This window comes from Alligator sinensis, unplaced genomic scaffold, assembly GCF_000455745.1.
Source record: "Alligator sinensis unplaced genomic scaffold, ASM45574v1 scaffold1626_1, whole genome shotgun sequence".
NCBI classification, from domain to species: domain Eukaryota; kingdom Metazoa; phylum Chordata; order Crocodylia; family Alligatoridae; genus Alligator; species Alligator sinensis.
In genome coordinates, this window is record NW_005842437.1 from 129,180 (window position 1) to 142,391 (window position 13,212).

At 52.2% G+C, this 13,212-nt stretch overlaps 1 protein-coding gene across 1 annotated transcript; it reads right to left on the reverse strand.

Moving 5' to 3' along the window:
* Positions 1-5,190: 5,190 nt before the first annotated feature.
* PAFAH1B2 (platelet activating factor acetylhydrolase 1b catalytic subunit 2) lies at positions 5,191-13,206 on the reverse strand. Its single transcript, XM_006030328.3, has 6 exons — positions 13,201-13,206; positions 10,011-10,098; positions 9,488-9,577; positions 8,415-8,531; positions 7,085-7,207; positions 5,191-6,501 (listed from the first exon to the last, which is right to left on the reverse strand). Exons 2-6 carry the CDS (start codon positions 10,089-10,091, stop codon positions 6,223-6,225), a joined length of 690 nt encoding a protein of 229 aa, XP_006030390.1. The 5' UTR covers positions 10,092-10,098; positions 13,201-13,206; the 3' UTR covers positions 5,191-6,222.
* Between the last annotated feature and the right edge of the window lie 6 nt (positions 13,207-13,212).

Below are 13,212 nucleotides of genomic sequence, written 5' to 3' on the forward strand. Positions count from 1 at the left end.
CACTCTTAAAGGGCCAGGCCGCAGGAGGCTCCTGCAGGGGGGGCCTGCTGGGGGCGGGGGAGGATGGGGCTTGCCCCTCCCCGTGCAGCCCCCCGCGCTGGGGAAGGGGCCGGGAAGGCGAGTGCTCTGCAGAGCCCGGGGTGGGCTGCATGGCCCCCCCTTCCCAGGGGCTGGAGATACGGGGCGGTGGGCACTGGGGGGGGACGAGCTAGTTAGCAGCAGGGGGAGGATTTCCTACAGCCCCCAGCCCCATGGCGGGCATTGGGGCAAGACCGGCTGGGGGGCCCGCCCCGCTGGGTGGACCCTCTGGCTAGGCTGCACTGCAGGAGCAGGGCCACCAAGGCCTCCTGCCACGGCTCCAGCTGCTGGGGAGTGGGGGCGCTTGCCCGCATGCTGCTGGCCGGGGCCTGGCCTCTGCCCTCTGACTAGCAGGCACTTAGCACTGGTCAGTCCAGTGGTCCTGGAGCCGTGGGCATTTCTGAGCATGTCTCCATCCAGGTTTGGGGCCCATTGCTTTGGCATACAGTGCTGCCTTTTGTATGGGGCAGGGCTCTGTTTTTACCCCTTTTGCAGCATCACGCCAGACCTGCTCCTTGAGGTGTCAGGGAGGCCAGCGAATGCAAGTCCAGGCTGCAGTGGCCTTGCCTGAAAGGGCTATTGTTGGCCTGTTTTGCTTTCCCGTTGCAAATCAGCAGAAGATGCATTTGGAAAAGAAGGCATGGCTGGAACCCAGCTGGGAAAAGCGGTTGTGTGGCAGAGCTCTCCAAGCAGGAGGGACCAAGGCAGGCAGCAGCCCCCCGGAGAGCACCCCCTCGCCCCGTGTGCCCCGACTGCTCGCCCCTGCCTGGGGAGTGGTGCATTGGCCACACACAGCAAAGCCAGCGCCCGGCTGTTGCCTCTCCAGAGCAGCAGCCCTTCAGGCAACCAGCACCTCTCACCCCAGCGAAGGCCTCGCCCTGTGCTCAAGGGACAGATCACACTCCTCTGTCTCATCGGACACCGCAGCCACACTCACAGCTCCCCCCGCACCCCGTGGCTCCGTGACAGCAATGGTGCTTGGAAGCATTTCTGCAAGGATCCAGTTCCTTGTAAGGTACCTCTGCATCTTCCTGCAAGGAGAGATTCTGCTTAGGGTTCATCTCCACTCGCCAGCAGGCACACTTGAGATGCGCTTGCTCTGCCTGGGGCAGAAGGCAAAGCCTGAAGAAGTAGAGAGCACGTTTGACTCATCTCACATCCCAACACGCTCCGTGTGCTGCAGCAGGGGGACAGACTGCCCCTCACATCGCCGCGGGGAGTACAGGAGCAAAAGGAAAACCCTACCAGGGCCTGAGCTGCAACGCACAGTCAGATGCAGCAGGTAACTCTTCACATCTGGGCCAGCAGCAGCCACTGTTCCCTCTTAGAGGGAGACCTTAGTTCAGCTTATCGCTGGTACCACAAGTCACGCTGCTGGCTTGTGGGGGAGGGTTCCTGCCACAAGCAAAGCATCTGCCACATCTTCCTGAGTGCCGACACTTGGCTGCACCTGTGTAGGACCCTCCCTTGCCAACGTGCACAACCACAGGGCACAGTGCGAGCAACGTGGGAACAAACAGCAAGACAGTGGCAGGTGACAGCACAATGACGCTAGAGGGCACTCCGGCCTCCCGTCCAGGGGCTATCGCTGCCAGGGCCCACGCGGATGGGAGCGCAGCCCCCTGCGAACGTTAGACAGGAGTGCGAGGGGGATCTGGGAGGCCAGAGGGGACATTTCTTTGGCTTTTTCACTCAGACCTTGGGTTTTTGCCTGGAGATCGCTGCAAAACTACCTTTCATTTATTTAGAGCATCCACTGTCACCCAGGTTCCCAAAACAAGGGGCAAGCTCAACAGCTGTCTTGGAGGTGGACCGTTCCCATAACACTTGATGCTCATGCTCTTCCGGTCCCTGTGGAAAGGGCCCCTTGCCCTGCTCTCCAGCAGCAGCCGGGCTGGGGATGCCCTCTGCCCAGCCGAGACCACAACAGTTCAGGGCAGTGACAGCGCAGGGCCTGCCAAGCTGCTGCTCCTCGCCCCCAGCCATGTGGACTTGGGCTTGGGAGCCAGAACTCAAAGAGCTTCTGCTTCAGCTCAGGAGACGAGGGCAATGCCTCCTTACCTGTTCTTCCAAGACACCCCTCCCACCTGCACAGGGGTTGGTGATGCCTCAGGGCAGCCTGCTGGCAAACTCCCTTGCCCTTTTTAATATGTTTTAAGATCTGTGTGATCATGCTATAGGTTTATATCTAACCCTTCTCCTTGGCCACCTACAGTTCCCTAGGCAGGGCTGAACTACATGCCAAAGTGCAGGCTCGGCACGTCTCCTCTGCCGGACAAGCGCAAGACAAAACACCAACGCAACCATGACTTATGTCTCCAAGGCCTTTCCCTCTGTGGCTGTCAGAGCACGGTGCAGGCCAGGACCCTCTGCGCCCCTCAGCGGAGGTGGCAGCACGAAAGGCGAGTCATTGGCGACTCTACCGGCGCGTTCCCCATTCCACCGCATTTAAGCAGAAGTCAATATTCACTCTAGGGCCTGCGCTTATGTTACTTTGCCCACAAACCATCTGAACACAACGGTGCACAGACAGCCTGGGGCAGAACTAAAACTCAGCACCTGTTTGAAACCCATAAATCAATCATGACTGAGCCAGTGACTAAGAGAACAGAACCAGGCGGATTCAGATCAGAAGGGGCCAAACACATGTGACTGAATGCCACAGGGTGAGTGCAGCCAGCTTCTACCGATGAAGGTTTTCTCACCCTGCTTCGGCATCCGACGGGCAATAGCAGTTTGCAGCCATTAGCCACTGCCCATTCCCCTGCGATCTGCTGAAGCACCCCATGGGAAGCTGGAGAAAGAGACACACCAGAACGCGGTGGGGTGAAACATTTACATTTATATTGAAATATGCACTAAACAGAGTGAGTTCTACCAGTCAATGCATTTTGCCAAAGCAGAATCAAAACTTATCCTGGGGAAGGTTCCGTCAGTGCCCCGCGGCGCAGCAGGGCCCCCCGGCTTGATGGTCACCGCAGATCAGGGCTGCACACTGCGAGCTTTCAGCCTTCGAGGTCCCCACCCTGGGCCTGGAGGCCTCTGCTTGCACCTGCACGCAAGGCCAGGACTCTCTCCTCTCAGCCTTTCCTTTGCATTTCCTTTACTGCAATAAATATAAAATTGGCAATGCTCACACACCACAGCACAGGCGCGATTCCAGGCTTCAGCAGACAACTGTAAACCGCAACGAGCTCACTGAGGAAAACAACAGACGTTCAGAAAAGGCTGGTTCTTTCGCAGCCAGCCGGGTACAAGGGAAGAATTTGTAATGGCTAAGCACAGGCAGCTCCCACCAGCAGTCTCTAGACTTGCTCCCCGGAGCAGTCACCTACAGCTGAAGCAGCAGACGCTCTACACATCTCATGATCAGGCTCATTTGGATACAAAAATTTTCTGTCCTGACCCTCCCCAAAGAACATGCACTTGGGGATGTGGTCTTGTCACTTCTGCAGCAGGAACAGAACAGCAGCCGCGGGGTCCCAGATAAGGGAACACGACCCTCCTTTTCGAGAGCCTCACCCATGGCTACACGCATTGGAGGTGGTCCGTGCAGACCGGAGATGAAGAGGGCAGTGAAGTAAAGAGCACGGCACCCTAGCAAGCCCAGCCTGAGTGCTGAGAGCCGTCCGAGCTGCTCACTCGTTACCCAAAGGGCTTGCTAATCTGCCGACCCTGCCTCCCTCCAACCTCTGGCTCGCCACCGAATGCAGCCTCAGTCGTGAGGATGGTTCACTGGCAAGAGGTCAGTGCTTATTGAAGAACACGTTGCCAAACGGCAGCTGTTTCACCAATGCAGCGACACCAAGGGAAGAGGTATTTGTGTAAAATCAAATCAGCCTGATGCCTCTTCACTCTAGCCTCAAACCCCAAAGGATTCGTGGACCAGGAACCTGGGTTGTCTCTCCTCCCCCTAGCTAGGGCAGGACCAAGCCCCCTGCCTTCCCTTCCAACATTTCACTCACTTTCTTCCTCCTTATTGCCCAGCTCCTGCACTGGGACTTCTACCCTGTCAAAGGACTGAAGAATGATCCCTTAAGAGCCTATCCACAGAGCTTCTCACACGGCAGGAGGGGGAATGGTAGCAGCACTGCTCAACACACTGGTGGAACAGGCCCCTGGCATACTCCCCCAGCCCCAGCTGGGCTGGGGAGGCGAGACCACAACCACTCCACTCCACACTAGTGCCACCACCTTGTCCTGGGAAGTGGAAGTCTCAGCCTATTCGTCAAACCTGTGTGTAGGCTACATACATGGGAAACAAAATACACGTTATGCATGCAATCCAGACAAAAACCCTGCTATGACCGACTCTACAGGAGCAGGGGAGCATAACTGGGACACGAATGGATTTCTTAATGCTAGATTAGAGCCTGCATTAAACAACAGAGCCCTTTCTTATAATAAAAGGGCACACACAGTTAGGCTATATACAGTACCTACATACCTTTCGGTGTGGGGTAGAGAGAACAACCTAGATGGCTAAATAACCCATTCTCCTGTTACTGAGGACAGTGAATGGAACTCCTGTTTAAAAAAGAATTTTAAAACAAAAATCAGTTCCTCTTCAATTTACCTGCCACCAACCACCCTGACAGTTCAAGGCTGCAGACTTTACTAGCACTGAAGGCAGTGCGAAGTTCTGCATTGGCTGCTGTATGTTAGCTAGCTGTGATGTGACCCGTTCGGTGGGTTAACAGCACTGCTGAGCTCCAGTTCTGGTAGGTAAGTCAAGGAAGAACAAACTTTGTTTAAAAGGATTTTATTTTTAAGTGCGAGGGCTCTGCATTTGGGGTCTCAGACAGTTTCTTATTGAGAAGCAAAAGAGTTTTCCATTCACCGTTAAATGAAAGATGGTTGTATATCGTCATTAACAAACTATAATTAACCCTCTTATAAAAAAAAACCACCTCTAGCGAGACAGAGTCCCTGCGAGCAGGCCACTCTCCACACTGGCTCCCTTGGCTGGAGGGGGGTGGGAAGGGGGAGGGCAGCACCCAGGAGAGGAAGAGGCTACATCTCGACTCAATTTTTTACTGTAAAAGGCCTTGGCTGCTTGAATAAAATGTTTGTACAAGTAAAACAGACGCAATAAAGAAATATACACCTTAGAACTTGTAAAGCTTTAGACTGATTCTGACCTTGCAAAGGGGGTAGCTGCACCTGGACCTTTTCTTTAAGAAAGAGGTGTAACAGTCATGCTTAAAAAAACAGAACCATGAACGTGAACAGCACTGCCGAGTCCTGTGGCACAGGCATCGCAGCAGGCAGAACGTCAGTTTTACACTTCTGGGGCAATGACGGGGCTGCATGACATGTACTGGAAAATGAAGCTCCTATCTCAAGGACTAGTAACAGCTGGCAACAGTGGACACAAATGAGAACAAAGAACAAGTTCTATTAGAGACATGGTCTAGGGGAGATGTGATATCCAGCGGCACCCAAACAAGACTGCCCACAGATGAAGCAACAATGGAATGAAGTTTGCCACAGACAAGGTAAAATAAGCACATGAACGATATCAGGGGAGTGTTAAATGAGTTCAGTTCAGCTAATGCTTTGCTTTTTCACATATCTGAATTCCAGTTACATTGGATTTTATACTGCCTCAAAAAGAGAGAGCCAGAAAGCAACAAGCGTAATTGGGGGGAAGAGGGGTGGGGAAGGAAGGAAAAACCCTAGTAAAGACAATTTTAAAAGATGGAAACTGTTTTTGAAAAAAATGCAGCGGTTTTGTTTTTAGCAGGTGGAATGTGATTCTGGTTCACAAGCTAATTACACAGAGCACAATCCCTAAGGCAGGGCAGGCTAAGCCACGAGCTGTGCATGGTTATTACAGACTGACAGGGTTCTAGGGCAACCATAGAGCAATACCGCACGCGAGGGGCACAGAGGTGACTGCGTTGTTCGCATTTTGAATGAGGAATGGTTTAAAAGTAAAATTCTTCTTCGGTGAATTTCCTCCTGCAGTAAAACAAATCAGCCCTGCCCTTATGTACAAGACCAGTGTGACATTAGCCCTCCCCGTCAAAACACTAGATATGAACATCCGGTAACATTCTACAATGGAAAGTGCTTTAAGAAAGAAGGATTCTGTAGTGCCAGTGATGGGGCTGGGATGATGTTAACACTGATGCTAGCTGGTCAGGCCAGAGCGGCTTGCTTCTCCTCCGGGGTCTCCTCCAGTAGCTGCATGATCAGTTCATGGAGGGGTTTGCAGATCTTTGCGTAGCCCCCTCCCGTCAGGTGCAGGAAGTCGAACATGTCGTGGCATGAGATGGTGCCGTCCGAGTGCACAAAGCCCATGTCGACATCCAGGAGCTGGACGTTGGGGAGTTTGGGGAGCGAGGCCTTTAGCAGCTGGTTCACCTTGGCGTTCTTCTGTCGCAGAGGGTTTGGCTTCTCGCCTCGAGGTAGCAGGCCCTGATGCAGGACAGGGACAAAGAAAAGCTTTTACATGATTTGGACAACAGGGTAGTTCACGGACACTTGGTCTGAGTTTCTCACTCTCACCCTCTGCACATCCGATTCTGACCCTACTTCTAAACTGAAACCATCCAAAGATGACAAGCCAAAGCATGTGGAACCTGCTCCTCTGCTGGCTGCAGCATACATTAAATGCTGCTGTCCTTCTCTTGGGCAGCTCTACTTGCAACAGAAAGACGCACGCAGTCTGGGCAGGAGTGTGGAGAAATTCTAGTTCCAACCCTACTGTCAACCCTCATCCCCTGGAGTGACACCTCAACCTCAGCTTCTCTGTCTGGGACAATGATGTCTCCCATAAGGAGATAAGTACGATTTACAGCTGAAGGGAGTTAGAAGGGCGAGAGCGCATTTGTACAGCTAACAGGAAGAGACATCTTTAAGTATGTACTCCTGAGAATAACAATGATCATCCTCCCCTTAACATGAAAAGGTCACTCCCCACAGCACCTGGACACAGGTACAGAGACCACCTGGGTTAGTCCAGTGGTGCCATGTTATCACAACCCTCCAAGCTGCGTACCAGCACGATAATTTTGGCCTGTGGCTGTTGGGGATTTATCTGACGCACGATGGCCTCGATTCCGCCTGCTACTTCGTCTGCTGTGTTTTCATGGTTATTTGTTCCAACCCAGACAACGATGACCTACAAGGAGGAAAAAGGAACTGTACAGCAGAATACACAAGGAGGAGGAGTGGGAACAGCCATGCTAGCTCTGTTGGCACGGTAAATATGCAGGCTGTCTCTAACAAAGTTAGACAAAACAATTCAGAGTCAGGCTTAAATATTTAAGAAATCCATGCTGGAGCATATTCTCCACTGCCAGAAGTGGAGGCCCAGCATACCAGTCACTTTCCACAGCCCTCCCACCCAGAGTCATGTCAAGAGAAGCCATTCTGATCTGCAGGAAGACAGGTCTAACATCTCTTCCCTTGTACGCTGTGCCCAATGCAGACTCCTACAATGCCTTACAGCTCATCTGCCCTCCCAACACACCACATGCGCATAATTTAGACTACGATTTTTGGGAGAAGACAGGCTATTTCCCTTCAAAGTCCTATGCACAGCCTGGTCACTAAAACAAAACCCTTCTACAGCAGCGTTTCACTTTTAGGCATGAAGCAGTACAGCGAGTCATGAACGTGCTTAGCAGGGGCTCTCTCAATTGAGTCTCTGTGGTATGTCTGCTGTGGTCACCTGTGCACTGTCCAGTATCACAGTCCCTACATGCACTGTACAGCTTACAGTGTGAAACTAGACCTGTTGACAGCACATACGGCAGTGTGAGAGCCCACCCAAGGCTCTCACACTGGGAATCCACCCAGACAGCACACACGGCACAGCTCTGTTAACCTACGCTGTTCTCCAAAGTTACAACACCCTCCCCTTCCCAGAGCTCTGCCAAAGCCCCTTGATCCTAATTTGCACACAACCTGCTTTTCCTATCCCATTACAGATCACCCCTGGCTAAGAGCAATAAATCTGTTGGTCTGAGCAGTGCTCACTCTAGGGCCTACAATATATCACTGGCAACTTAATTCAATTAATTAATTTTTCCAGTTTGCAACTCTATCTCCAGAGGATCAAGAACACTACTGGACACCTTTTAAATCCACTCTGCTTAGCTGGCCAAACAACTGTTCCAGGATATCGTGTGCATTCAGTGCCAGCCTTTGCTCAGCCAAGTATAGTAACTCCTTTCAGAGTGGAGCACTAAAGGAGTAGGTAGAAGTCCTTTAATCAGAGAGGAACTGTGATTTGGTGCCCTCAGTTCTGCACTGGGCAAATACTCACTAAGACATTGTTCTTTCATTCAGAAAAGCATAAAAGCCAGCTCTGTGTCCACTTATACCTTAGGTTTAATGTTCTCCAGTTCACCGTTCTTCAGCCTCCATAGAACATGTCCTGTTGTGTCCCCACCTATCCCAAAGTTCAGTGCGTGAAGCGGTGAGAAAAGCTCGCGCCAGATCTGTAACCAGAAACCAATTCATTATTTCAAGTCAAACACCTCTGATGACCAAAACCCCAAACTCTTCATCAGTAGGCAGTTCACACAGCAAAAGCAAGACTTGTGAGGAAGAAGGGCACTGACGCAGTCAAGCAACTCAGCTCTGCACCTGGCTTGGGCCTTTATTCCTCCCAGCCCTGGGAGGGTGGCCAGAGGGAGATGCTCCAGAGAACCTCAACCAGCACAGGAGGGACGTAGGCTGCCAAAGGAGGGAGTTGTCTCTGGTCGTGGCTAGAATCAGAGCTCCGCTGAACATGGGGCATCCGAGGAGGGAATGTAAATGAAGCAGCAGCACCTCTCACTGTCTAAGCAGTTCTAAAACTACAACCCAAATGGTCACATGGACACGGAGTCTCTCCAGGCAGAAGAGTCTGGTCACCATGACTGATCAGACAGGAGAGGAAGGATCCATTTTCATCAGTATTCTACCTGCTGCAGTCTAATCTTTGGATGCTGGCAATGGGGAGTCTACAGCACCCCCTCTCTTTGCCAGCATAAGCACATCTGGATGGCACGTGCAGGAGCCTCTCTGGCAAAGGAAAGACACCCCCTGCCCCAATGTCAGTCAAGTGCTGGTGAGGGCTCCCACACTGACTGCAGTGGTCAGACGGTGGCAGGGGTCACAACAGGGATCCAAGGGACAGAATTGGAGAGCGTGCAGTGAATCCAAGAAGGCTGAGAGAGACTCCAGGGAAAACAGGGATCAGAGGAAAGAGACCTCTAGTGTTTGACAAGCCAGGGCGGGAGGGACCTAGTAAGAAGAGGGAATGCAGAGGTCCAAGGTTCTGAAAGCAGCTGACAAGGCAGGGGTACAAGCGGGAAGGGGCAGGAGGCACTGTGCACAGCACGGGTTCCCAAGTAACGAGAGGCAACATCCTGTTCATCTAACCCCACAATGTCACCCCCCTCAGGAATACCTCGTATTGCTGTAGCAACTGCACCATGGAGTCACCCACAAACAGCACGTCGGGCTCCTTGTCTTTGCAGTCGAGGACAAATCTGTTGTGCTGTTTAAGAGAAAGCAGCAGCGTAAACCCCAACTGACAGTTCCCCTTTGGTGCCGGCAGCCCAGGCACTTGCCCAACCAGCTCCCCTGCTACCAGGCTCTGTGACAGTCCATCCCACTTGTCTCTCAGGCTTGGTTCTTTGGATCAAGCTCTTCCCCCCTGTCCTACACAAGTCCTAATGCTTTAAATGGCCATTCTATCTGGCTACCCTGCTTCAAAACACGGCTTCTGGGTGATGCCACCAAGCTGCTTTTTGTCTCTGGATCATAAGCAGATATCCACAGTGCTGCCAGCTTCTGGGTAGCTGACCTGCTCTAGCCATATAGTCAGAAACGTGTGCGCCATTATTCTGCCCATCATGCACCTGAAGGCCTTGCAGCTTGCTAGCAAAGAGGACCCCACCTAATTTGGTCGCTGCGTTATCTGATCTTACCTGTGACATCCATCTGTCATCTCCCTGAATATCTTCAGCGGCATGTGGAACTGCTGCTGGATTTGAGTCTCCCTGGCTCATTCTATTCCTGTTGAAACAACATTTAATACGTGTTACACTGCACAGTGAAAGTCCCCTGCAACGCACACAAACAGAGTCAAGACTAGCGCTGGCTTGGCTTGAAAGCTCTGCATTTAGGGATATTCATGACTATCAGTTTACATGTTCTGCTGAAAACCAGTGTACCTAGGAGATTAGTTTCAGTCAACTGTATTCCATGAAGAAATGTCAAATAGTCCCTGCGGCCTGATCCTACTAACCTCTGATCAGCGGCATCCAGGAAGGGGCATACAAGCCCATTTCTGTGGCCTATCTGCTGATGCACATCTCAGCCGTGCTCATTTCTCATGATACCCTGATATAATAGAAGCTAATAATCCCAGGATTAGCCACTACTTGCACACTGATACCCAGCTTAGAGCTACTGATACACGTGTACACTTCAGGTGGATTAGCTGGCTTCATACACGAGCAGCCCCTGTGGTCTGGGAGGATCTATGCAAAAAACATTAGAACGGGACACTGAGACGGTGCCTCCAAAATCCTTCTGGCTGCCAGGGGAAGACCAAACTAAACCAAACCCCACGCGCTTCATCCTGGAGCTCGTGTGGCAGCAGAGCTGGTAGTTCTGTTTCTCAATCCACACAGGCGACTGATGTTTAAATGAGACCTCGGAAAGAGGAATGGGATGGAGCTAGGAGACCATGAAGGAAGTGAAGGGAAGGTTGCAGAAGACAAGCCTAGAATTAGATGCCAAATGGAAAGCCACCCGGTCCTTTCTAGCACATGCCAATGATGGGAAATGAGAAAACCCAAATCCAAGTGCTCGGGGCTTTAAGACTCCACTGGGACAGGGTGGGAGGAGGAGGAGGCTAGAAGGGAGTAATTCACCCTGCAGCTTTTCTCCAGACTACAAGTTGAGGGAGCAAGCAATATCTCTCAGTCTTTTCAGACAGACATAAATAAGCTTTAGAAACTGCTAATGCTATCCAGGTCTGCAAAGGTACAGTTTCTCTGAACGTGTGCTACACACACGTACACTGTGAAACGTTCTTATTAAGTCATTTTTCTCCAGAGAAGATTTCTGGCTGCCCAAAGACGCTACTCTTTCCAGAGCTGCTACTGACTCGGACCGAAATCAGGGCACTCTTTTCACATAAGCAGATTCATTAGATTCAAGCTGGCTTGCAACAAGTGGATTCTGTTGCATTATATCCCGGTAGTTTATTCCTCTTTATCCATGCAATTTTAACAGCACAACCACATAACAACCATACCCGCAAAGAACTGAATCCACGACATTTACAACTGCCCTGTGACAATCCGGAGCCCGGTACACACTGAATTATCCAGCTGTCCTGCACACTCACCAAGAGCTCGAAGGTAAGCAGCTCGAGAGAGGACATGATTGTCTCGCAAAACCAACTTTTTCTGACACAAGAGATGACTGACACCAGTGTTTATTCCAACGTGGCTAATTTGTTATACAGCAGTATGTAAACATCCACCCTGCATTTATGGAGCGAGCGCCGCACGAGAGCCTAACAGATGGAGAACTTGCCAAAACTCGGCGCATGGCTCCTGTGCTCCCTTGACAACAGGAAGTGCAGGATTCTTTCTATGCAGACAAAGGGTTTGGTGCATAACAGACCTTACTCATTTTAGTGAAAAGAGTTTCGAGTTTCCAGAAGTTTAATGGAAACCTTTCGCGTCTGCGCTGTCCGAAAGGGAGCAAAGTAAAAAGTCTTCTACACACAGAAAAGCTTGCCGTACCAACTCAGACCGCAGCTCCATCTTGGTTGGTGGCCTGCAGCAACCAATTGCCAAAATGTCAAAAACAAAAAAGAAAGCTCAATATACCAAGCCCAAGAACACGTACATTTTTACACCAGATCAATCTGTCTGGCTCAATGCTCTGTGCTCGGCAACAACCAGCACCAGAGACGTCAAGCATCCCACAGCGGCCCCAAATGTCTAGTCAGACCCTAAGAAAGCCCCAACTTTTACTGAAGATTGGCTCAGAGCCTGACACGACGATACTTTAACATTGGGGGGGAAGACGGCACACGATCTCCTGCTCTGTCAGAATCCTGAATATTTTTTTCACCCATAATCGATGGCCAATACCTTTTTGAAGGCTTCACACTATGGGGAGAGGAAGGAGAGACACAACGCACGTGATCCTAGCTACCCTCTCTCTAACAGGCATCAAATTGACACCGGTTTCCACCCACCCATAATACCTAGCGCCTCTTCCAACATTATATTCACACATTCCCAAGAACACAGCACAAGAGACCCACGCGCAAATCCAGAGACGCTGAGAAAACGCAGCAGCTGGAAAGAGCCAGGAAGAGAGTGGGAGGCTTGTGGCCCGTACACAACCACGTGCATCGGCCGCCGCGTCGCATACCACCAGTCCTGCAACAAGTCAAAGCCCCCTCGAGTCTTTTGCACAAAGCGCTTCACCGTGCACAGATCAACCGGACCCCGGTCCATCCAGATTTCTTCCTTTATGAAATGTCAGGAAATATTCCTCTCTCGTAACCTCCGCCTCCATTGCGGCCAAGACGCAAACCAAACCCCAGCCTGACAGTTGCGGGAGGAGAGGAACGCCGCCGCCGCCGCCGTTTGACCGGGGTGAGAAGTCCCTCGTTGAGGATACCGGGTGGGAGCTACGCTACGATTGATCCGCGTCGCCTGCCCTTTACCTCCGTGAAGACAAGCAGCGCTAATTTTCCTCGCCGGCCTGTTTTACTCAAAACAGGACCCATGAGGAGATGACAGGGGGCAGGTGAGATGTCACCCACACGGGGCCTGTCTACATGACGCGACGCGCACGAAGCGGGCATCTCTCCTTCCCGCTGTAGTGGCAGCGTCGCATCTGGATCTGCACGCGTCGGGGCAGGGCGCGAGGCGAGGTGAGGCCCCCAAAGTGCCGGCGCTGCGGGACTCTCGGGCAGCGCTCGCGGGCGAGGGGTCCTGTCGTGCCCGCGGTGCGTCGGGAGCTGTCACGCCATCGCCCTTCACCGGAAACAGACCCCCCCGCCGTGTTCCCGGGGGGAAACGAGCGCCTTTCCCGGGGGGGGAAGGGGGCACCGCTGCGGATCCGACCCGCGCGCACACGCACCCCGGCGACCGC